At 45.6% G+C, this 25,216-nt stretch overlaps 1 protein-coding gene across 6 annotated transcripts in view; it reads left to right on the top strand.

The window, feature by feature from the left end:
* TANC1 (tetratricopeptide repeat, ankyrin repeat and coiled-coil containing 1) overlaps positions 1-25,216 on the top strand; it is a 91,701-nt gene that overhangs the window by 16,092 nt on the left and 50,393 nt on the right. For 5 of the 6 annotated variants that reach the window (XM_068139177.1, XM_068139181.1, XM_068139179.1 and 2 more), the window contains exon 2: positions 8,015-8,089. In XM_068139177.1, the coding sequence (XP_067995278.1) occupies positions 8,029-8,089 (61 nt within the window). In that variant the 5' untranslated portion in view covers positions 8,015-8,028. Of the gene's footprint in view, positions 1-8,014; positions 8,090-14,753; positions 14,780-25,216 lie in introns of those variants that run through there. The other variant, XM_068139180.1, reaches the window with a different exon arrangement.

Raw genomic sequence — 25,216 nt, 5'->3', positions numbered from 1 at the left:
ACTGCTCTGGGAATGGTAGAGGGTGATGTACTGCCCTGATACCTAGAGCCAAACTGGATGGAGAAAACAGCCCTGGTCAAAGCAGAGCTAGGCTGAATGAGATGAAACCAGGAGGGCACAGTGGAGCTTTGAAGAATTTGGCAGTGTCTTGTGAATGAGAAGAGCTGGAGGGGTGAGGTTCAGAGCGAAGGAACAGCTGCAAATCTCAAGGATTTTACAGCTCCTCTGTTGACAACTGCTGCTCATTTCCCCAGTGCAGACTGGCAAGTGACTCAACCCGTGATTCTTCATCTGAATTACGTCTGGAACCATTCAGGTCCTCTCAAACAGGTGCTTACAACCTTTGGAGTTGATGTTTATGCCTTGTTGAGTGCTCTTCATCTGCTCCAGGGCAAGAGTAGTTTCTTCAGTGCTTCAGGGTAGTAACAAGTAGCTGGGGAAGAGTAATCTCTGAAACTAATGAACAGCCATTTCTGCAGTATCTGGCACCTGACCAAGAATTTTTGGACAGCAGTCAAGTGAAGAGACCATTCCTTCCCTTGTGTTCACAGCCTGTAGAGGCTCTGGCCAAATTTGCAGCTAAAAGAGTAGCCTAGCAGAGAACTGGGGGATTGCAGGCTGAGTGGATACATCTGTGACATCTGAGAAGCCAAATCTAGAACCAGACTGGTGGGAAAAAAGCTACTGCAAAAGCACATTCTAATAGCTAACATGATAAAGAGGGTTTTCTCACGCTTCCTCATCTTTCACCTCTTTCCTTGTATTTTAATAGTGCTCCAGGGCATCATTCCACTACTGAGAAGTGAGCAACAAACTGGAGACCTCAGTGCTCTTTTGCAGGCTCCTGTTAAACTGGTGCATTACTTTGAGGAGTGTCAGATGGAAGTGGGGCTGATGTGGATCTCATAGGTTATGTAATAATTATTCATGGAGCGAGCAGCAGTGAAACAAATGCAGTGTAGCTTTGTCAGTTGGGTTATCTGTATTGATCTTCCCACCTAAGAAACATCTACAAAGGGCAAAGACCATGTTTGTTTAGGGCATTGTAGAAATATAGTTCAATAAGAGCTGTTGAACTTTAGTTAGTTTGTTTAGATTTGGCTAAATAAAGTCCACTGAAAACAGCATCAATGTAATTTACCTTTTTATTGCTTGAAGTCAGAGAGAGATTCCTTCAGTGTATCTATTTGTACTATTTTTTTACTCCCCAGAGAGTGGTGGTGAATGGTGCCACAGCCAGCTGGCAGCCAGTCACTAGTGGTGTCCCCCAGGGATCAGTGGTGGGCCCCATCCTCTTTAATATCTTTATTGATTATCTGGATGAGGGCATTGAGTCAGTCATCAGTAAGTTTGCAGATGACACCAAGTAGGGGGCAGGTGTTGATCTGTTACAGGGTAGGAGAGCTCTGCAGAAGGACTTTGGCAAGCTGGACAGATGGGCAGAGTCCAAGGGCAGGAGATTGAACACATCTAAGTGCTGGGCTCTACACATTGGCCACAACAACCCCATGCAGTGCTACAGGCTGGGGTCACAGTGGCTGGAAAGCAGCCAGGCAGCAAGGGACATGGGGGTGCTGGTCAATAGTAGGCTGAACATGAGCCTGCAGTGTGCCCAGGTGGGCAAGAAGGCCAATGGCATCCTGGCCTGCATCAGGAGCAGTGTGGCCAGCAGGAGCAGGGAGGTCATTCTGCCCCTGTACTCAGCACTGGTTAGGCCACACCTTGAGTCCTGTGTCCAGTTCTGGGCCCCTCAGGTTAGGAAAGATGTTGAGATGCTGGAAGGTGTCCAGAGAAGGGCAACAAAGCTGGGGAGGGGTTTGGAGCACAGCCCTATGAGGAGAGGCTGAGGGAGCTGGGGTTGCTTAGCCTGGAGAAGAGGAGGCTCAGGGGTGACCTTGCTGTCTACAACTCCCTGAAGGGAGGTTGTAGACAGGCAGAGGTTGGTCTCTTCTCCCAGGCACCCAGCACCAGAACAAGAGGACACAGTCTCAAGCTGCACCAGGGGTGATTTAGGCTGGATGTTAGGAAGAAGTTCTTCATTGAAAGAGAGTTTGGCCATTGGAATGTGCTGCCCAGGCCTTGAGGTGGTGGAGTCACCATCCCTGGAGGTGTTTAGGAAGAGACTGGATAGGGTGCTTGGTGCCATGGTTTAGTTGCTTAGATGGTGTTGGGTGATGGGTTGGACTCGATGATCTCGATGATGGTCTCAAGCTGCGCCAGGGGAGGTTCAGGTTGGATGTTAGGAAGAAGTTCTATACAGAAAGAGTGATTGCGCTATGGAATGGGTTGCCCGGGGAGGTGGTGGAGTCGCCGTCATTGAAGGTGTTCAGAAGGAGACTTGACAGGGTGCTTGGTGCCATGGGTTAGCTGTTTGGGTGGGTTGGATTGGTTGATGGGTTGGACACGATGATCTTGAAGGTCTCTTCCAACCTGGTTTGGTTTATTCTAATAAAGGTTTATTCTAATCTCAAAGGTCTTTTCCAACCTGGTAAATTCTATTCCTACTCCTATTCCTACTCCTATTCCTACTCCTATTCCTACTCCTATTCTATTCTATTCTATTCTCATCTGTGCATTTGAATACTAGTAAAACAAACACATCTCATCAGAAGCAGCACCTTAAAAAAAGAGTCACAAGCACTATTCTCTTGCTTTCAGATGATTCTCTTCGTTCTTGCAGTATGAGTCTCTTAGACCTATGTTTTATGGTAAAATATTAGTATGGATGACCCAAAATGCAGTCATTTTAAAGGTGTGTTTTTTTTCTTACCACCTTGTTTTGGTTTCTGTCACATCAGTAACACCTTGCTGCTTCAAGCCTTTTCATTACCCACGTCCTCATTGGAGCGATGCAGTCCAGCTGAAGGAACTCAAATTTGCCAGGAAAGGGAATACTGAAACTTCTCTGTATGTAGACAGCGAAACTGTTAATGCATTTAGAGGCAACAAAAGCCTTAAAAGAAGTTTTCTGCAAACCTTAGGACCGAATCTGGGGATGTTTACAAAGTCTGCTCTTTCAAACAGAGCTCTTTGGTTTTGAAGTGTCTGTTTAATAAATCCCACGCTGAATGGTGGGGAGTCCTCAACGCTTCTGTGCAGGTGGGGGAATGACCAACAAGCCCCACTCTTCATTTCCTTGCAAATGCATGCCAGCTGGTTTTGGTTTTTTTCAGGATTTAAATGGGAAGTTGAACACCACAGCTTGGGGAAGCAGGAAGTGTGGGGTTCATGGGAGTTAGTTGAGGTAGTTACATGCCGTTTAGTTTGGGCTCTCCAGAAGTGATGAATTCTCATAGATAGATCATAGTATCATTCAGGGTTGGAAGGGACCACAAGGATCATCTAGTTCCAACCCCCCTGCCATGGGCAGGGACACCCCACACTAGATCAGGCTGCCCAGAGCCTCATCCAGCCTGGGCTTAAACACCTCCAGGGCCGGGGCCTCAACCACCTCCCTGGACAACCCATTCCAGGGTTTCACCACTCTCATGGTGAAGAACCTCCTCCTCACCTCCAGCCTGAATCTCCCCACCTCCAGCTTCATTCCATTCCCCCTAGTCCTATCACTACCTGAGATCCTGAGAAGTCCTTCCCCAGCCTTCTTGTAGCCCCCTTCAGATCCTGGAAGGTCACAATTAGGTCACCTCAGAGCCTTCTCTTCTGCAGACTGAACAGCCCCAACTCCCTCAGTCTGTCCTCATAGGAGATCTTTGAGAAGAGTAGAGTAGAGTAGAATAGAATAGAATAGGTTGGAAGAGACCTTCAAGATCATTGTGTCCAACCCATCATCCAACACCATCTAATCAACTAAACCATGGCACCAAGCACTCCATCCAGTCTCCTCCTAAACACCTCCAATGATGACAACTCCACCACCTCCCCGGGCAGCCTGTTCCAATGGGCAATCAAAATAACTCATCCTGATGGGTAAGGGATAGTAGGCAGGCAAACAGAAGCCGTGGATCCTGTTGGTACTGTTGTTGGTATCTGTCACTTGCAGCTAGAGGTGGAAAATAGTCTCATGCAGGGAAGTTGCTGAGTTTTGAGGGGAAACTCACAGAGTAAGATTTTAGTTTTTTTCATCATCATAGAATCAATAAGGTTAGAAAAGACCTCAGAGATCGTCAAGTCCAACCTGTAACCCAGCACCTCATGACTAACTAAACCATGGCACCAAGTGCCACCTCCAATCCCTTTTTGAACACCTCCAGCAACGGTAACTCCACCACCTTCCTGGACAGCACATTCTAATGGCCAATAACTCTTTCTGTGAAGAACTTTCTCCTCGATAGGATAGGATAGGATAGGATAGGATAGGATAGAATTAACCAGGTTGGAAGAGATCTTTGAGATCACTGGGTCCAAGCCATCACCCAACACCATCTAATCAACTAAACCATGGAACCAAGAGCCCCATCCAGTCTCTTCCTAAACACTTTGTGATGGTGACTCCACCACCTCCCTGGGCAGCCCATTCCAATGGCCAATCACTTTTTCTCTGAAGAACTTCTTCCTAACATCCAGCCTAAACCTCCTCTGGCACAGCTTGAGGCTGTGTCCTCTTGTTCTGGTGGTGGTTGCCTGGGAGAAGAGACCAACCCCCACCTGTCTACAGCCTCCCCTTTACTTTTCAGAGGGGGCTCCCTGAGTAGTGAAGTTAATTTGTAAGAGGTTAGGAATGAAGTAAACTGTTGTGTCTGTGCTCCCTACTCTTTACATAACCCAGCATTTGTATGTCATAACCCTCATCTTCTCTTGGAGTCCCTCATTTATGAACAAGTTGATCATACACATTCTTATATAAGGGACCTTCTGCCTCTTCCCTTTGTGCTCTGAGGATAAGGCAGTTGTGTGGAAGCTGTCATGGATCTGAAGACAAACAGCTGGGCTAGTGGGAGGGTAGCATCCATTTTAAAATGTATGCAGCATGAGCTGGGATCCAGTTGGCAGAGTTGATCTTTATACAACTTTGCAAGTGGTTTATTTTCTCTTATCATCAGATGGGCTTTTCCCAGCTGACCATGGCCGAGTCTCTCAAAAAGTCATTCTTTTTGGCTAACAGCATAGCTGGGGATGTGACTTGCCACCTTCCCATGTCCCTGCTCTTTGAGCAAGCTGCTGAGTAAGGGAGAAGTGCTGCTTTTTCCCTTGGCAAAGCTAGAAGGCGTAAGTCATGGGAAAGGGGAAGCAAGAGCACACACAATGAGTGAGAGTGGAGATCCAGCACTTGGTTGGCTTTCTCATTCCCCCCAATAACTGGCTGTTGGAGAACATGAAGTATATGGTGTTCCAAAGTGAGGAACCAGGGCTGCAGTTGAATTTTGGTTCAGGCTGTTCCACTTTAAACTTGTTTTCTAGTCGTCGGTGCTGTTGGTTCATCGTGGGAGATTCATTGCTGTGGTGGATTGTGTCTGGCTCAAACAGACAAGTAAGGAATCACAGAATGCTTTGGGTTGGAAGGGACCTTAGAGATCATCTAGTTCAAACTCCCCTGTGATTGGCAGGGACACCTCCCACTAGTAAACACTGCTCAAGACCCCATCCAATCTGGCTTTGAATATTTGCAGGGTTGACTCCACAGCTTCTCTGGACAACCTGTTCCAGTGCAGGAAGAGAGAGTGCATTCACTTTTTCTTTCTCATGATTTTATAGCTGAATTTCAGGAGAATTTTTCTTATTTCCAACAAACTGGGCATCATTCAGGGGAATGTCATTAACCACATTCTTTCAATCCAGTCTTTTCTGTGCTGCTGGACAGATACATGGAGAGCTGGCTCGCTCTGTGGGCACACTGCCTATAGAATATGATAGATACTAAGTCACTAATGAGTACAGGGAGTATGTGGTTAAAATTTTGGAAGTGTTTTTGTGGCCTTTTTCAAAGGTATTTTTTAATGCAGAAGCTGGAGAGGGCTGCTTAGTTAAGGTTCTTGGGGAAACACCCAGGAGTGCTGCAGAACTTGTTTGACTCCTCAGGTTGCAGAGCGATAGTATCGGCAGAGTGCCTGTTCTCCATGTGCAATCCTGAGCAGATCCTTTGCCCGGGCTGCAGAGCACAGAGGATGGTGTGCTGGCTGCCTGCCTGCTCTGTGCTGTGTGCCACTGAGGAGTCAGCTTGTCAGAGGTGTGTCCCTGCCAGGTGACAAACAGCCCTTGGTGTGCCCAGCTGTGCCTCTGCGGAGCTGGCCCCAAAATTCCTGCATGGGGTGTGAAATAAGCTCTGGAAACCTCCCAGTTAGTCTGAGTTAGTTGTATGTGCTTCAGGTTATTCATAGAAGCTGAAGATCTCTGCTGTACTCACTGCTCTGCTTTACTTCAGTAAAAAAGAAGTGAACTTTCTGAAGAATCCATGCTTTTTTGGGTGGACATGTTTTACTTTGCCATGCAAAACAGATGAAATCAGCAGGAAATCCTTTACACAAGGCAGCATGGTCAGATTACTCTTGTGTTTTTGGTCTTCTTCTTGCACACTCTGTACTTCACCTTCCCTAAAATGAGATCTCTTTGGAATTTTTCAGTAAGCAAATGAAATCACAATTTATAGATGCTCTTTTGGAGAAAGAATTGCTCTCTGTGATTCCTCTCCTTCTGTGTTCCTCACGTTCTGACTGAAGATAGTGACCTGAAGCAACTTAACTCTCTTCCTACATACATTTTTCTTATAGAATCATAGAATCAGTAAGGTTGGGAAAGACCTCAGAGATCATCAAGTCCAACCTATCACCCAACACCTCATGACTAACTGAACCATGGCTTCAAGTGCCACGTCCAATCCCTTTTTGAACACCTCCAGTGATGGTGACTCCACCACCTCCCTGGGCAGCACATTCCAATGGCCAACCTCGCTTTCTGGGAAGAGCTTTCTCCTCACCTCCAGCCTAAGCTTCCCCTGGTGCAGCTTGAGACTGTGTCCTCTTGTTCTGGTGCTGCTTGCCTGGGAGAAGAGACCAACCCCCACCTGCCTACAACCTCCCTTCATGGAGTTGTAGACAGCACTAAGGTCTCCCCTGAGGCTCCTCTTCTCTAGGCTAAGCAACCCCAGCTCCCTCAGCCTCTCCTCACAGGACTGTGCCTGAGACCTCTCCCCAGCTTTGTTGCCCTTCTCTGGACACGTTCAAGTGTCTCAGTCTCCTTCTTAAATTGAGGAGACCAGAACTGGACACAGGACTCAAGGTGTGGCCTAACCACTGCTGAATACAGGGCAGCATGACTTCCCTGCTCCTGCTGGCCACACCATTCCTGATGCAGGCCAGGATGCCATTGGCCTTCTTGGCCACCTGGGCACACTGCTGGCTCATGTTCAGCCAGCTGTCACCCAGTACCCCCAGGTCCCCTTTATAATTAACATTCTTCTGGAGTCTGCCACTGCTGCTGAGGTAAAATTGATGGTTAGATCTGAGATGTGGAGAACAGAAAGTCGTGCTCACTGGCACAGGTGTGCAGGCACATGGGCATGGGCACAGCAGGGCAGTGCTCAGGGGAATCTCTGCAGCTTTGCCTGTGCTGGTCAGTGGTGTTCTGCACACAGGTGAGGAAGAGTCCTGCTGATACCACGTCCCCTTGGCACCTCTCAGCTCTACACTCCTGCAGTCTGGGGTCTCCAGCTGACTCTGGGTTTCTAACCTGTGGCTGCTTCCCCAGCAGTGCAGATGAATTCTGGTCAGGAGTTAGATTTTTCTTCTGATTTATTTTCCCCACAGTCTCTTACAGTAACTTGCACGGGTTTAGCCTTATAACCCTAATTAGATGTGGAATGTGGGGAATGCTGGAGTATTTTCCTGTGCAGGAAGACAGTGAACTCCTAATTGCTTAGCTCAAGTATTAAAACATTCCTTGTGCATCAGGACTTGCCTTAACCAACCTACCATGTAAAAGTGAATGTAACTACCAAAACGTCTCTTCTGCCTGTCTGGTTGTTTTATTTGTGTTGATGCTGACTTAATTTTGTTTGGTGTTGTGTGAATGGATGCTGTTCATGTGGCATTGATTTCTGTTTCTTTCTGTTTTCTTTCAGGACCAACATTTAAAATGCTAAAGGCAGTTTTAAAGAAGAGTCGAGAGGGTGGAAAAGGGAGCAGGAAAGACTCAGGTATGAATATCAATGAAATTCCTTCTAATGGAGATGAGTTGTGCATAAGTGGAATAGAATTAACCAGGTTGGAAAAGTCCTTTGAGATCATCAAGTCCAATCCATCACCCAACACCATCTAATCAACTAAACCATGGCACCAAGTGCCTCATCCAGGCTCTCCTTAATCACCTCCAGTGATGGTGACTCCACCACCTCCCTGGGCAACACATTCCAATGGCCAATCTCTCTTTCTGGGAAGAACTTCTTCTTAACATCCAGCCTAAATCACCCCTGGCACAGCTTGAGACTGTGTCCTTTTGTTCTGGTGCTGGTTGCCTGGGAGAAGAGACCAACCCCCACCTGGCTACAACCTCCCTTCAGGGAGTTGTTGATGGCAAGAAGGTCTCCCCTGAGCCTCCTCCTCTTCTCCAGGCTAAGCAACCCCAGCTCCCTCAGCCTCTCCTCACAGGGCTGTGCTCCAGACCCCTCCCCAGCTTTGTTGCCCGTATCACAGTATCAGAGTATAACTAAGGTTGGAAGAGACCTCAAAGATCATCGAGTCCAACCTGTCACCACAGACCTCATGACTAGAGGTCTCTGGACACCTGCCAGCAACTCAACGTTTCCTAAACTGAGTGGCCTAGAACTGGACACAGGACTCAAGGTGTGGCCTAACCAGTGCTGAGTACAGGGGCACAATGACCTCCCTGCTCCTGCTGGCCACACTGTTCCTGATGCAGGCTAGGATGCCATTGGCCTTCTTGGCCACCTGGGCACACTGCTGGCTCATGTTCAGCCTACTATCAACCACTACCCCCAGGTCCCTTTCTGCCTGGCTGCTCTCCAGCCACTCTGACCCCAGCCTGTAGCACTGCCTGGGGTTGTTGTGGCCAATGTGTAGAACCCAGCACTTAGATGTGTTCAATCTCATGCCCTTGGACTCTGTCCAGACTGTCGAGGTCCCTCTGCAGAGCTCTCCTACCCTCTAACAGATCCAACACCTTACCCCACCTTGGTGTCATCTACTAATTTACTGATGATGGACTCGATCCCCTCATCTAGGTCATCAATAAAGATATTGAACAGAATCCAGTAATTAACCCTGCTCTGTTGCAGCAGAGATGCCCCATCTTGGGGCACCGGGTGGCTTCTGGTGCTGAGGCCAGCTGCCAGGAGGTCTGTAGGCCACAGCCCCCACTCTGTGTTGGGCAGAGCACAGGGAGCAGCTCTGAGCCTTCCTGGGAGGTGAATTTAGGGCACTCCTCACTGGATTGCTGCCAGGAGGCACCGGTGGCTGCAGCCTGCCCTAGGTGCTGACCATGGAGATATGAAGAGCAGGCTGTGTATGTTGTCCTGCCAGCCCAAACACATCCAGAGGTTCAGACCCTGAACTATGGAAGTATGTTTAAAAATACTTGTTCAGCTATACTATGGAAGCAAAATCTATTGAGTGTGGGCAAAACACTTTTGTTATTTATATATTTAGGAAAAAAAATACATATTGAAAAGAAATTGGCTAGCAAAATTCTCTCCTATTCCAGTTTTTGCTCTGCAGGGATTTTTGAAGGTAAAATTAATCACCAACAGATTTTACTCTAAAATAAAGCTTATTTTATATCAACCATAAATTTAGTAGGACACTGCTTGCATGTAAAAAGAGGGTAAGTAGGAGCTGTAATTGCCAGTTTGGAGGGCAGAGAAGGACCAGCAGTGCTCTCTGAGGAGTGATGGTTACAGAAGTGCAGAGGTGGTGACTGAGAGCGTGACCTGCACAGGGCAGGCAGGTTTAACAGAAGCCTTGCCTGCAGTGGCTGTAAAGCTAATGGACATGAGTGGCAGGTACTTTTTCTTCACAGTCACCTTTCTACCTTCAAACTATTGCTGTGCACTGACACATCTGATTTTCTGATGAGTTAGGTCCTAAATTATCTTCGAAAGTGAATCTCATGCTCTTTGCTAACACGAAGCTACACTCACTAAATAGAAAAGATGTAAATATGATTACTCCCTGGATGTGTTAAGTACAGAATGTTACACAGCCTGACACACTCACAGTTGTCAGAACTTCTAAATATGCAATCCTGTTTTCTCTTGCAATCAAGTTACCCAGACCTCTTGCATTGCAGCTTTTAAAACCACACTGAGCTTTACAAGGAGCTTTACAAGGGGAAGGTATTTTAAGTGTTCTTTTGCAGGAAGCAGCTCTGTGTTCCTTTGACAGGTAATGTGTTCTTCAGGAAATTCTTGTGGTCTTCTGCAGTTTGCATTCTGCCACAGTGTCTTCCTGAGTGACAGGGTGAGGAGAGCTGTCCTGAAGATAGAAAACATTGACACTAGAGCGGAGATGCACAGAAGCGATGGCAGAGCAAAGCAAAAGGCATCCTTGTTAATTTTGCGTGTACTTGCTGACTTGAGTTACCAGCTGGAGTTGTTTAAATATAGTGGGCTAAAGATTCCTGTGGTGAGGCTTTCATTGGTACATTTTTCCTTAAAATACTGGATGGAAATTGGTTTAAGCTCAAAAGGAAAATGAGGCCGTTTGGAACACAGCTTTGGCCAGGCTTTGATTAAAGTCTGAAGCTCGGAAAGCCTTTTTCCTTTAGGTCAGAAAGCACATAGTTTTGAACTTTAGGCTCTCCTCACATCTGTCTGGATTATTGTGTGCACAGGAAAGGATTTTCTTCCTCTGTTTTCACAAACCAGGGTATTTCTTAACACTAAGGGGAGTGTCAAAGTGTGGGAGTTTGGTTTTTGTTTTAGTTTCGTTTTTGGTTCAGGTTTTTTTGGATTTCTTTCGTGGGGTTTTTAAAATACAAATTGAATGTTATGGAAAGCAAGCACTTGGGGAAAAAATGGTGGGTAATGCCTGGCTGGTGAAACCTACAGCAAGGAGGAGTGCAGGAGCTGCTTTTTGGAAGGAAGTAATCAATTTCTGCAGTAAATTCCAGAGATTTTGGCTTATATTGTATTGGAAGATGTTGTGAAGAGTTTGAAGTGTGTACATTCCGTTCTGTGTTACACCCAGGACTTCCTGAAAGGTTCTGTGGAGTTTTTCTCTTTTTGTTCCAAGGGACCTGCCAGTTCTTTCAGCTGTAAGATACCTCTCAGCCTGTAGACAGGATGTGAAGCAAGGCAAAGAGCATTGGTCTTTGCAGACCTTGTATTCTGTTTGCTCTTCTCCCTGGTCCTTAAATTCCAAACGATGAGAAATGGAATTTATTGGGGTTTTTTCAGTTGTAGAGTTGTCCTATTTCATGTCCCTTCAGGTCATAGAATCATAGAATCAGTCAGGGTTGGAAGGGACCACAAGGATCATCTAGTTCCAACCCCCCTGCCATGGGCAGGGACACCCCACACTAGATCAAGCTGCCCAGAGCCTCATCCAGCCTGGGCTTAAACACCTCCAGGGATGGGGCCTCAACCACCTCCCTGGACAACCCATCCCAGGGCTTCACCACTCTCATGGGGAAGAACTTCCTCCTCACCTCCAGCCTGAACCTCCTCACCTCCAGCTTCATTCCATTGCCCCTAGTCCTATCACTACCTGAGATCCTGAGAAGTCCCTCCCCAGCCTTCCTGGAGCCCCCTTCAGATCCCGGAAGGCCACAATGAGGTCACCTCAGAGCCTTCTCTTCTCCAGACTGAACAGCCCCAACTCCTTCAGTCTGTCCTCATAGGAGAGGTGCTCCAGCCCTCTGCTCATCCTCGTGGCCCTTCTCTGGACACCTTCCAGCATGTCCATATCCCTCTTGTAATAGGGTTCCTAATGACAACAACAGCTCTTAAAATGTACTTCTCTGAAGAACCGTGAGTGAAAATGCATTCTAGTGCTGGAAGCTGGCTTGGAGACAGCTGGTGTGGAAACATTCATCCTTCCAGCCACCCTTTCAGATGAATGCAGTAGTTAAGTCAGATGCTTCTCTTGGCTTTGTGGGCACAGAGATTTGATTTTTAAAATATATTTTTTTCTGATGAGGTTTTGAAAAGGTTTTCAGGTTTTTCAGAGCTTGAGAATGTAGCAGGAAGCAGAGGAGAGAGTGCAGCTGGGTAGAGCCAGACTGAACCCATAAGGAAGACTTCCGTGAGCTTTTTTTCAGCATACACCCAGTTTAGGAATGGTGCTGGATAGCTAGAAGCTGATGGAATCTCTTTCACAATGGACAGCATGAAGGTGCCTGCAGATCTCTGCTCAGGTGCTGTGTGCACCCATGCCTTTGCATCCCAGCAGGCAGAGGAGATACACTGAGGTGCAGAGCTGCGGCTGAGGAGCAGGAGCTCCTGGAAGCTTGGTCCTGACCTCTGTGATTGTTCCACTCCCACTGAAGTCTGATAGATGAGACTTAGCTTAAACTGAAATAGCTTATTCTCAAACTGAAGTAACCCTGTTGTTGAAATGAACTCTGTTGTCCCATGGGATTGCTCGTGCACCAAAGGAAGGCCTGGAAGTGTGCGCGATTCAGAGCCGAGCAGGACAGTTCCTGTTGGACTGAAAGGAGCTTCCTGTTTGTGCATGAGCTGGGTCTCACTGGCTTCACATCTGTCAGCCTTGCAGAGCTACTGCAAACAGCTGCAGCATTTGTTCTGGATTGAAAATGGGCTGCAAAGACAGGCTGAGGGAGCTGGGGTTGTTCAGCCTGGAGAAGGGAAGGCTCCAGAGAGACCTAATAGCAGCCTTCCAGGAGCTGAAGGAGGCCTACAAGGATGGAGAGAGGCAGTTTACAAAGGCCTGTAGGGACAGGACGAGGGACAATGGCTTCAAACTAGAAAAGAGCAGATTTACATTGGATGTTAGGAACAGGAGGGTGGTAGAACACGGGAACAGATTGCCCAGGGAGGTGGTTGAGGCCCTATCCCTGGAGATATTTGAGATGCTGCTCAACAGGGCTCTGGGCAACCTGATCTAGTTGAGGATGCCCCTTCTGACTGCAGAGGGGGTTGGACTGGATGACCTGCAGGGGTCCCTTCCAATCCAGACCATTCTATGATTCTACAAAGGCACAACTGTAGCATTAAAAAGTCTGCAAAAGGGCTAAAGGGAACAAAATTAGAGCTGTTTGTTAAAAATAGCTTGCACAGGTTTTAATGTTAGAATTTCCCTGTTAGCCCTGGCATAAAGGCTTAAGAACTGAAGATGTGCATAACAGTCCTGAATTCCTGCTGCTGAGGATGTTAAATACAATTTTTAATAATGTGTTAAATTCATAGTTATCTTGAAAAAGAGGGTGGCAGAGTGTCAGTGTTGATGCTTTTGGGAGAGAGACTGAAGTGCCATGCTAAAGACCATTAAAGGGTCTTCATAGAAACAGCTTCTTCCCTAATCAGGTGGAAAGCTGTCATGTGGGAATCTCACTTTTGAATGGAACAATGCCACCAGTAGTGACAGAAAACCATTTGGTGAATGGTTGGAAGCTAGAAGGAAGAGGATAAATAGGAACATCAGGTTTTGTGTCCTGGAATGTAATCTGTGGTTTTACACCGGGCTGGAAATGTACAGCAGTTACTCCCAGTCACCCTTTGTCTCTTAAGGCTTTCATTCAGTCTCAGAAAGAGAGCAGAAATTTGCTATTTTCTCCTCTTATTGTCATCAAATAAATATTATCTCTGTAAAGGCAGAAAGAGTTTCCAGGTGCTTCAGAGATTCCTTACAAAGTGTCTTTCTAGTAAGCAGTGGCAGATCTTAGTGGAGTCTCTTAGTGTAGCTCTCACTAGTCCTTGTGACTTGTGCTTAGGGCACACATTTTCTTTCCTTAGCATTTGTTCTGCTAATGGACTTTATTTTCTAGATGTAAGATGATCTTGTCTCTTTGTTTTTACTTCTACCCTCTGTTTCTTTCACAGCCTTAGAAATTTGTTTCTGCTTTCTCTTCCGTGCTGTTGCCATAGTTGATGTGGGTTGTTATGTTTCCCAGTCCTTTCCTTGAGGTTTTTAAACCCACCTCTGTGGTCACTGGGAGACTCTCTGCCTCTGGCCTCTCTGGGAAGGAGTTCATCTTTTGACTTTAGGATAGCACAGAAACTTGGTATCTTAGTCTCAGAGGCCCTCCAGAAATGGGAGCCAGAAGGCTGTTGCTCAAACTCAAGTTCTGCAGGGTTACCTGCCAGTCTCGCCTGTGCCCACGATGAAGTGATAGTAGGGAGAACATGCAGAATAAGTTTCAGAATATGAACAAAAATTACTTCAGAATTGTGATTGGTGTAGTAGGAGTTCTCCTCTGTTACTCAGCTGCTTAAAAATGTTTCAGAGAGAGGTTTGTATTAGTATTTCCTGTTGGTTTTGCATGCTGCCAGCTGCTTTGCAGTATATAATTATGTTTGTTTTCTGGAACTGTCCTAAAGGCAGCAAGGCAGCAACTTGTCTGCATTCTGGGAATCTGCTTTGCCTTTTTTTGTCTTGGGTGTTGTTTTTTTTTTGAGTTAGGAAGGAAAAGACCATTCAGTAGGTAAGACTTGTAAGGCATTTCAACTTAAAAAGCAAATCCTGTATATTAAATTTCTACAGAACATGCTCAGTTATTTCAGATGGCTTTTTAGTAGCGTGAGCATTGTCATTCTGTTGACCCAGTATCAGGCCTGAAGGAACATGAATAATGGAAGTATTGTGCTTAGTTTGCAGTGTTCTTCCTGCACTAAATCCCACCAGAAGTTTAGCATCAAGTGTGGTACACAGTATGCAGGAGAACTTCACTGATTTCAGTAGAAATTAATGTGGTAAGTAGTTGGGGCTTTAGGTTTTCGGCTTAAAAGCTTGTTAGGCATTCCTGTAGTGCTTAAATAACAAGGGGCAGATTATTATGCCTGCAAAAAGATAATGTTGAGAAAGTAATACCCTAGTGCTTTAAAGGTAGAGAATCTGGAGAGATCAGATGAGGGGGTTTGATTTCTGGAAGATGACACAAAAGGTACTGAAGTGCTTGCGCGTTTGTATGCGTCGTGACTGGCTTCAGATCTCTTAATTGGGGCTACATAAAAGTTGTAGGTTAATAAATCTCTCTTGGATTTTGTTGGATCCTTCGTGTAGATCAGGCTTAATTTTTCACAGGACACTTGGGAGTCTTTGTTTGGTTTTCCTTCTTGTATTCCACTATCTCTCTCAAAGTATCTTTGAGCTAAGCATGAGTGTAGAAATTTTGGAGTGCTGGGATGGAATGGATACTTTTCGCTCTGCACGATGTTCTGGTGTGGATTGGTGTACTCTTTAGTCATTTTGTCTGTATGCTTTGCTCTTATCAGCTGCTTATGCTAAAGTTGGGTGAAATCTGTGAATTTCAAATGTCTCCCTTTCTATCCTTTTTGTTTTACTTATGATCAGATCCCATTGAGAAATGGAGATCCTGGTTAGTTGTCTGTTTGCAAAATGAAATTACTTTCATGGGTGTGAGCTGTGGTGGCTTGTATGACATTCTGCCATTCCTGTTTTTCTCTTCCCCTTTCCTTTTAGCACAGGCTGCTGTTACAAGCACTTGGGCAGCACTTGGAACGAGACACAGAAATCTGCTTACATTCACTGACACTTTCTTTGTTTGGTTTTTTTTTTTGCTAATGGCAGCTGAATTGCCACTTTAAAATAAAAGTGAAGTTGCTGTGCCAGGAGGCCTGATCTTTTATTAAGACCCACTACTTAATAATGATTTTAAAATTGAGCCTTTTCAGAGCCATTTCCCTGTAGCAGAAACTTTGCTCCAACTCTCCGCTGAGCTTGTTTAGTTAGATGCATGTTTGGACCCCACCTTTCTTGTGTTATGTCTCATGAAAGATCTCTATCTAGTAGACTTGAAACCAGGCACCAAGAACTTAATTCACCCTTCTGGCTTGAAATCATTCAATAAAATAAGTTTGCATTTTAAAATGGAATATGCAAATTTAATTGGCTGCTTCTCTCCAGACTCTCTCTCTGATATTAGGCTTTGAGTTTGAAGTGCAAAGGGACTTTGTGGTGCATAAAACACACATCCACTAGCTGGGACATTGAACTCGTAGTGGAGTACTTCAAAGCTTCAGTTTGACTTTTTGTTGCTGCTCTAAAAATATCTTGCAACAGAAGAAGCATTGTTTCATGCTTGAAATATGGGGCTGGTTTTGATTATTCTGTGTTGCTTTGCCCACTTTCTGCAGCTGCTGACAGTTATTTAAGAGTTTCAACTCCTTTTTTTTTCTTCCTCCTTTGCTAAGCAGTTAATGTGGTGAATGTCTTTTCCCAGAAGTTAATTCCAGGGATGCATCCCATGTAGATACAAACAAACAGAACTCCACTCTTCTCTGTTAAAATTGATTGTTTGTTGGGGTTTTTTTAAAGTAAGCACTACAAGAGAGCACTCTTAGTTTGAGTACTGGAAAAGTAATCCAGAGTTCAGAAATAAATGCCAGAAAGTGAGCAAATAATGTCAAGTACGAGCATGGTTGGCAAAGGTTGTCCTTTTGGACCTTTTATTCTAATCTTCACTTCTTTTGTTTCTCACTCAATGCACTTCGCTGCTTCTCTTGCTCAGGTCATAATGAGTTTTCTTCCCATTCCAGGCTAGTTTCCCCCTTTTCCTGGTCTCTCCATGGTCTTGAGCAAAACAGTTAAATGTTGATCTTCCCTCCTGCCCGTATTTTCTATGCCAGAAGCCTCCTCTCCTGCCCCAGAAGGCTGGCTGATCACTGTCTGCACTTGAGGTGAATTTTTCTTCAGCTCCCAGTTAGTGATGGTAGCAGTGAGTGATATATTGTCCTTATCACTTGGTGAGCCTTCTGTCCTCCTAGACTGCCCTCTCACTAAATTGAGCTGGCTGTGTACCTACAAGTCCATGCAGATACGTAAGCACTTTAATTTAGGCTCGAGGTGAGGAGAAAGTTCTTCCCAGAGAGAGTTGTTAGCCGTTGGAATGTGCTGCCCAGGGGGGTGGTGGAGTCACCGTCCCTGGAGGCATTCAAGAGGGAATTGGATGTGGCACTTGGGGCCATGGTTTAGTAGTCATGAGGTGTTGGGTGACAGGTTGGACTTGATGATCTTTGAGGTCTCTTCCAACCTTATTGATTCTATGATTCTATGATTTGAAGGACACAGATCCTTTAAAGACAGGTTGGACTCAATGATCTTTGAGTCTCTTCCAACCTTGGTGATACTGTGATCAGTGTTCTGCAATTAAAATAAAGTACCTCATAGACAGTCACTGAACTGCGCTGCAGAGGTCTGTCCACAACTGCCTGTCAGTTCTGTTGAACTGGATAAATAGGATAGGAATGGGATAAAGAAGAAAACTGGATTTTAAACTATCAAAATCGCTGGTTTTGGTAATCATAAACAGTTTCTTACTGCTTGGACATACTGATGCCTTGTTCTGGAACGTGTTAAATCTCATGCCGTTGGATGCTGCCCATCTGTCCAGCCTGTCGAGGTCCCTCTGCAGAGCCTCTCTACCCTCCAGCAGAGCAACTCCTGCCCCCAGCTTGGTGTCGCCAGCAAATTTACTGAAGATGGACTCAATGCTCTCATCCAGATCATCAATAAAGATGTTAAAGAGCACAGGGCCCAGCACTGATCCTTGGGGCACACCACTAGTGACTGGCCGCCAGCTGGATGTGGCACCATTTACCACCACTCTCTGGGCTCAGCCCTTCAGACAGTGCTTTCCAGATGCATGGCTTTCCTCATGCCATACAGCTAATGTCTTCTTCCAACTCATTAATTTGTCTGTAAAGTCTCATCTTTTCTTAGCACTTGTTAGAATGAAGCACATCCTATAAAGCTGAATAAAGTTGAATAGGCCTGTCATTAGCAGGCCTATCTGAAGCACATCTGAACGCTGGCTGTTCCTCTCTGCAGAGAGTCTTTCTTTTCACAGCACTCATGTGTGTGTTAGTGGGTACAGTTTGCTTCTTGTGGTGTTCTTCAGACTCAGCAGTTTTCTGAGAGGTATCACAGAGAGCTTGATGGGAAGAGAACAGAAGCCTCGTGTAAAGCAGCTAACAAAACACCCCAGCAGCAGTTACTGTCCTTACAATCTTCTGCATGCTCCCCGTGTCAGTGTGTCTATCTCAACTCAGACTATTGTCCTTGCTCTGTCATAGCAAAAGATTTATACCTCCTAAGCTACTATTTTAAACTTTTGCTGGCAAAGATTCTCTGAAGAGCATTGCAGGAGTTTCAGTGATGGCTGTGTGGAGTAGCTACCACAGCACTGCAGCACCACGCTTAGCCAGGGCTGGTTTTGAGTCTCTGCAGCTCTCCTGGGCAGCCTTTTCCTCTGCTCTGCCACCCCACAGTTCTAGACCAGGACAAGACATCAGTGGCTGACACAGTTTGGTAATTCCTTTGTGCCAGTGGCAGTGACAGGGCAGTTTGCAGGCAGAGCAGTTGCATGCAGGTTGAGGATGAGCCAGCCACCAGATTCGAAGCTGATTGTCTTCTCTTTATGGGCAGTACCAGTGTCCGTCTTGTCTTCACTGGATGCTCATCTCTGAGTATGGTCGAGGAAGTGGGACCCAGGTTTTTGCTACCTTCTAGCCTTCTGCCCCAAACATAATAGAAATATACAAAGTTTTAAGCTGTTCCATTGCAGAGTTTCTTCACTGCTTCTTTATTATTCAGTCCATGCTCTGGTCCGAGGTGGTTGTTCGAATCAAACTCTAGTCTGGGAGGTGTTGTTGGTGCACTTCAGCCCGTGGTGCTAGCCAGGAACATTCTTCAGCAACAGGATCCTGTAGTGTTAGCACCTTTTTTGTTGTTTTTAAAAGTAAACATCTCAGGCAGAACTGCAGAATTTCTTCCCCTATGGCACAATTTGGGTTGAGAGTCTCTTGTTTCACTTTAGTAGATAGGCTAAGGGAAAAAAAAGGCAAAACTGGCTGTCTGGGAAATGGATGTTTAGAGTGGAGATTAGGGAGAAATTCTTTACACTGGAACAGGTTACCCAGTGAGGTTGTGGTTGCTCCTTCCCTGGAGGTGTTCAAGGCCAGGCTGAATGAGGCCTTGAGCAACCTGGGCTGGTGGGAGGTATCCTTGCCCACGGCATGGGGTTTGGAACTAGCTGATCTTTAAGGTCCCTTCCAACTCAGCTGATGCTGTGTGTTTTCTGTTTGATGTTCAGACTTCTACACTCATTGGTTTAGATTTCACTGCTCTGAAGGTTGCAGTCCTATGCCTTCATGTTGAAATAATCTGAATTCCAACATCTGCACCCAACTCCAGTTTACCCATTTTGGTTGAAGCCTTTAGCATTCTTCTGGTTTCCAGGCAACATGTATTGAATGAAGAGTTAGACCTGTTTGATACTGACATACACCCTGTATAGGTTTTCATTTTAGTTATCCTTTCTATTCAATAGAAGGATTAGTTTAATCTTCCAAGTTCAAGTTCTCTTTTAGGATATTAAGCTCTCCAAAATAATTACTTGAGTTATCCTTGTATCTTTTTGTACCTTAAGGAAACAAAAAAAAAAAAGACAAGTAGTTTGTTAATCAGATTATGCCTTTCAGTTGCATCCCTAGGTGCAACTAAACTGGGATTTGGTTTCCACTCTCAAAGCTTTGACTGTGTGGTTTTAAAGCTACTAAGTTGTTCCTATGGTTACTTTGACCACTGGGTAAGAACTCTGGTGTTGATTGATGCTTATGAAAGTGTTTTGTCCAGAGGCTGTTTGGCAGTGGGAAATGTACAAGCCAAGAGTTTTTAAAAGCAGGAAAGTGGAATTTTCACAGGACCTTTCCTTATGTTTTAGTTTGACATTATCAAAACACTCGTGAGAGGTCATCTTCCTCCTGCTGCAGAGCTGGTGTTTGTCTGCTTGACATTGGGGTAGAGACCAGGGAACATCATGTAAATGTAAATGATTGCTCTGTTAGCTAAAATATTTCAAAAGTATGATTTCCCTAATACCAAACTGATGTGTGGAAAGCATAATGGATTACCTTGGGGACCCCACAGTCTTGTTCATTTGGGGGTCTGTCTTCTCATAAGTGTAGGCCTAAGTTTTGTGGGGAATTTGTCTCTAAGCTGGATGAAATGTGTACTGGTCATCAGCTCAGTTTATACAGAACAGCAGATGCAGGATTAGGGTAAATTAAACATACATGGTAGATTCAGGGACTTAGGAAAGGATGTACATAAGTACATAAAGTGAAGCTTGCCATGCCACATTATCTGCTGTAATTTAACCATGGCCAGCCATGATTAGCATCCCTTGTGTGGATAGTCCCTTCACACTGTACTGCAAACATAACACACTTTGTAGGTTCATTTCAAAGAGCCTGTGGGACCAAGAAATAGAGGTCATCTCCCTCTCATTTTGTTCTTGCTGGCTACAGGAGCCTATTACAGAGCTGTGTATGTCTGAGGCAAGTGCTTTGATAGTCAGCTGAACTGGATTGTCTCTGTGGGAGCTCAGTATCTCACTGTACTGACCTACCCTGCAGCAGCAGTTCTTCCTGTTGGGACTCTGCTAGATGGGGTGTGTAAAGGTGAGCCTCATCCTAGTACCAGCCAGAGTCTGGTTCCAACCTCCTGCAGCTATGGCTGGGGCAGTACTTGGGGGGCTGGGGTGTATGAGTTCTGTTGGTTCCCTTCTATGCCTTGTCGCTGATGTGTCTTCAGGTCGCAGATGTGGGATTGGTCTGACAGCTAGTGTTGTGTTTAGTTAATAGCTTTTAGACAGGGCCTGGAGAAACAACAGTGCAGTTGCTGCTTTCTTGGAGTGATTTGTGCCTAGTGGCTGTTTGCTATTCCATAGCAACCTACCATATTTTGTGCACAATGTGCTTTTCTGTGTGTGCTTCAGCAGAATCCACCACTGTTCAAACACATTCCAAGGGCACTGAGGCTATGGTGTCCTCACAGGTTGAAGCTAGTTGGGTTGGGTTTTCTCAAGGTGTGACTTTGTTGCTCTAAAGAGCTATTTCATCTTAACAATGTGGGTATAGGAGTGACAGTAAGCAAAAGCTGGTTACGAAATTAGGAAAAGAAGTGATTAAAAAGGAGAATTCCTGTGGTAGGCATTTTGCATTTCTGGGTTTGAAGTCATGCTGCTCTTAGACTCTGAGTCATGAAAACACACCTTTATACCTCTCCCTGCAGTGCTAGCAAGAGAACAGCATCATAAAAAAAAAAAAAAGCCTGAGTACTGCTTAACAAAAATTGCTAAGATGCAGTGGTGCATAGATAGAGCCTGCGAAAGACCCACGATCAGATAATCCAAACCTATTTATTAGCGTTGCACCAGCAGTGCTTTGAGCCCCATCTAGCTCTCTGCCATGGTGTAATGTTTCCTCTGCAATAGGGAAGGATACACTAAACTTAACTCAGAATTCAGAAGCCTACTAGGAAGGCATTGAATTAAAATGCTGATTGTGTGTGTCGTAGTAAAAGGGAAAACAGAACCGGGGGGACTGTAGGTGGAGTTACTAACCCTGGAGGTGGGGGGAGAAGGTAATTTTTGTTTGCTGTTCTCTTGTCTTTTGCACCCCCTCCCTGGCATTCCAGCTGGAGTAGAATACTTACACAGATTCCAAATTTCAACCTTGGCAACGTGTCTGGTAAAAAGCTAACAAGAACAGCAGTATTTTCCTAGTTGGAGTTTGCTGCATTGCCATGCTTATGTTCAAAGGCAGTAATGGAATATCACAAGTTCCTCTGTGCATTATTCAACCATTTCTGAAGCAAGCTCACATGCACTCTATTGAATAATAAAAAGTAATAAACCTAATGTGACATTTGTGTTTAAAACCAGCTGTTGTGGAAGTTGAATTTCTAAAGGAGCAGAGAAACCAGATCCTTAGCCTCTTGATTTCCACGGTAAGGGAATGGAAACTCAGTAACTGAGATACCTTGGTGTTCCCCAAAAAAAATCTCATACATGTGATTAGAGTGTCTCAAATATTTAGACTTTTTATTCTAACTAGATGCTTAGGCTGTAATTATTTTCCCCCCCCCTAACAGCAGTGTGCTGCAGCCACACTTGCTGAAACATGAGAAATGCTTTTTGTAGTTCCCAGAATTTTAAATCATTACTTAAAGAATCACAGAATCATAGAGTGGTCAGGGTTGGAAGGGACCTCCTGTGACTGTTTGAGGCTGTGCCTTTAAGAAAGAGACAGTGCTGGGACACCATGGCTGAATGTTTTGGAATATTAACGAGAACAATCAGATATTCTAAACTAATTTCATTGGTGGATTGGTAAAAATGCAGTTTTAAGCTTAGGTGCAGCTGGGACTTTCCTCAGTTCGCTCCTTTCCTTTTCCCTTTCCAGTTCGTCTGCTTCTGGGCTCCCTGCCAGACTGACCTTGGACAGATAAGCAACTAAGGCCTACTAATATATTTTGCTTTAATTAAGAACTGCTCTTTTTCTCTCTTTCTAGCCCTCTTTGGGGAAAAAGCGGGGAGAAGGGGTTACAGGGGAAGAACCCTCCTCCAGAGGAGGGAATTTTGTTCCTGTATTATTGTGGGTTTTTTTTACTTTGCTGTATATTTCTGTGTATATGTTGTAAATTCATGGGGTCTGTGTTGATAGGTTGGACTCGATGATCCTCGAGGTCCTTTCCAACCTAAGTTATACTGTGATACTGTGAAATGCTGTAAATTGTGTATATATATCCTGCATTCCCCAAAATTGCTTGTAAATATAGCATTTTCCCTTTTGCTTCTCTGGCTGGCTAGCTGTGGTTTCTTTCTTCCTCTTTGCGGGGGGAGAAGGCTGAGCCCTTCTCTCAAACCCACCACACCTCTGAAGGTCATCTAGTCCAACCACCCCCTGCAGTCAGCAGGGGCATCCTTAACTAGATCAGGCTGCCCAGAGCCCTGTCAAGTCTCACTTTGAAAAGCTCCAGGGATGGAGCCCCAACCATCTCCCAGGGCAACCTGTTCCAGTGTTCTACCACCCTCATAATAAAGAACCTGTTCCTAACATCCAATCTCAGTCTGCTCCTCTCTCATTTGAAGCTCCTGTAATAGTTGCAGTGAACTTCAGGGGAAAAAAAAAAAAGGCATAAAATTACAGTTATTTAGGTTTTAATTTCCATATTGACTTGATGAAACTCGAGTTGTTTCCTTAAAATCATTGCCTATGAACTTTGTTTTAATAGAGAGGAGAAATTTTGGAAAGTAGTTAGGTTGGTTTCAGAGGAAATAAAGTTTTACAGTTATGAAATGTTAAGAGAGGGGAGAGGAGGGGAGGGGAGAGGAGAGTGGAGAGGAGAGTGGAGAGGAGGGGAGGGGAGAGGAGAGGAGGGGAGGGGGAGGGGAGAGGAGGGGAGGGGAGAGGGGAGAGGAGGGGAGGGGAGAGGAGAGGGGAGGGGAGAGGGGAGGGAAGAGGAGGGGGGGGAGAGGGGAGGGAAGGAGAGGAGAGGAGGGGAGAGGAGAGGAGAGGTTCGGAGAGGAGAGGTTCGGAGAGGTTCGGAGAGGTTCGGAGAGGAGAGGAGAGGAGAGGAGAGGAGAGGAGAGGAGAGGAGAGGAGAGGAGAGGAGAGGAGAGGAGAGGATTAACACTATCTAATCAACTAAACCATGGCACCAAGTGCCTCAGCCAGTCTCTTCCTAAACACCTCCAGTGATGGGGACTCCACCACCTCCCTGGGCAGAACATTCCAATAGTCAATCTCTCTTTCTATGACGAACTTCTTCTGAACATCCAGCCTAAACCTCCACTGGCACAGCTTGAGACTGTGTCCTCTTGTTCTGGTGCTCGTTGCCTGGGAGAAGAGACCAACCCCCACCGGCCACAACCTCCCTTCAGGTAGTTGTAGAGAGCAATAAGCTGTCTACAGCTGTCTACCTGCCTGAGCATTTGACTCTAGCATAGCATTCTCCAAGGTCACTTATTCCCATTGCCCTCATGCATGGTTCTTGTGAGGAAAAAAGTGTGGCTAGGAAAAAGCCTCTCTAAATGATCTTAAATACAGGCACCTTTGGAGATAGAGAGTTGGACTTTAACATTCAGGCATGTTTAGTTTTCTTATCTTCCATGGATACTTTGAAAAAAAAAAAGAGTTAAATTGACAAACCATCTTTCCTTTCTTAACTTTTCTCCAAGGGTTAGGTTCTGAAAGAGTGTGGAAGTTCATAGCATGCAGTTCATGCTGCCCGTGGTGGAATGCGGTAGCAGAGCAGCTGTTAAAAGCTGAAGGCAGCAGTTGAATGACAACAGAATGAAGCAAAACCTGGCTTTTGTAGAGCCACATTTATCTGAAGTGCTTCCTTACTGGACAAAAATAAACCTGGTACGAGTGACTGGCATGTGAGCAGATACTCTCCTGTTGTTGGTCTTTTCTCCTACTTGGCCTTTGGGCTCAGCCATGCTGGTGTGTTGCACATGCACTTGGCTATGAAGTGTTCTGGCATTCCCTCTCTTCTTTGCACCAGTTTTGTTTTGCTATTTTTTTGTCTTTGGCCACAGCAATTCCATTTCAACAGTAACTCTTTGGCAGTACCCTAGTTTGGGTATTGAAAAAAGCTGTAGTTAGTTGTTAACCTTTCTTTTTCAGGCTCTGATTCTCTGCTTTCACAGAATGTTAGAGGTTGGAAGGGAGTCCAACCCCTCCCTGCCAAAAGCAGGATCACCTAGGGTAGTCCACACAGCAATGCATCCAGGTGGGTTTTGAAAGTCTCCACCGAAGGAGACTTCACAACCCCCCTGGGCAGCCTGTTCCAGTGCTGCATCACCCTCACTGTAAAGAAGTTTCTCCTCATGTTGAGGTGAAATCTTCTGTGTTCAAGTTTGTATCCATTGTTCCTTGTCTTATTACTGTGCACCACCAAAAAGAGCTTGCCCCCCTCCACTTGACACCCACCCCTCAGATATTTATTGAGCTCTCAATGTGCTCTTGCAGCCCGCAAAGCCAATCAGATCCTGGGCTGCATCAGGAGAAGTGTGGCTATCAGGTCGAAGGAGGTGATCCTCCCCCTCTACTCAGCCCTGGTGAGACCCCACCTAGAGTACTGTGTCCAGTTCTGGAGCCCCTATTACAAGAGGGGTGTGGAGGTGCTGGAAGGTGTCCAGAGAAGGGCCACAAGGATGAGCAGAGGGCTGGAGCACCTCTCCTATGAGGGCAGACTGAAGGAGTTGGGGCTGTTCAGTCTGCAGAAGAGAAGGCTCCAAGGTGACCTAACTGTGGCCTTCCAGTATCTGAAGGGGGCCTAGAGGAAGGCTGGGGAAGGACTTCTCAGGATCTCAGGTA

The sequence above is a fragment of the Melanerpes formicivorus genome, unplaced genomic scaffold (genome assembly GCF_026170545.1).
Source record: "Melanerpes formicivorus ecotype bairdi unplaced genomic scaffold, bMelFor1.0.p_v2 SCAF_5, whole genome shotgun sequence".
Classification (NCBI taxonomy): Eukaryota; Metazoa; Chordata; class Aves; order Piciformes; family Picidae; genus Melanerpes; species Melanerpes formicivorus.
This window is presented reverse-complemented; position numbering and strand designations above follow the sequence as displayed.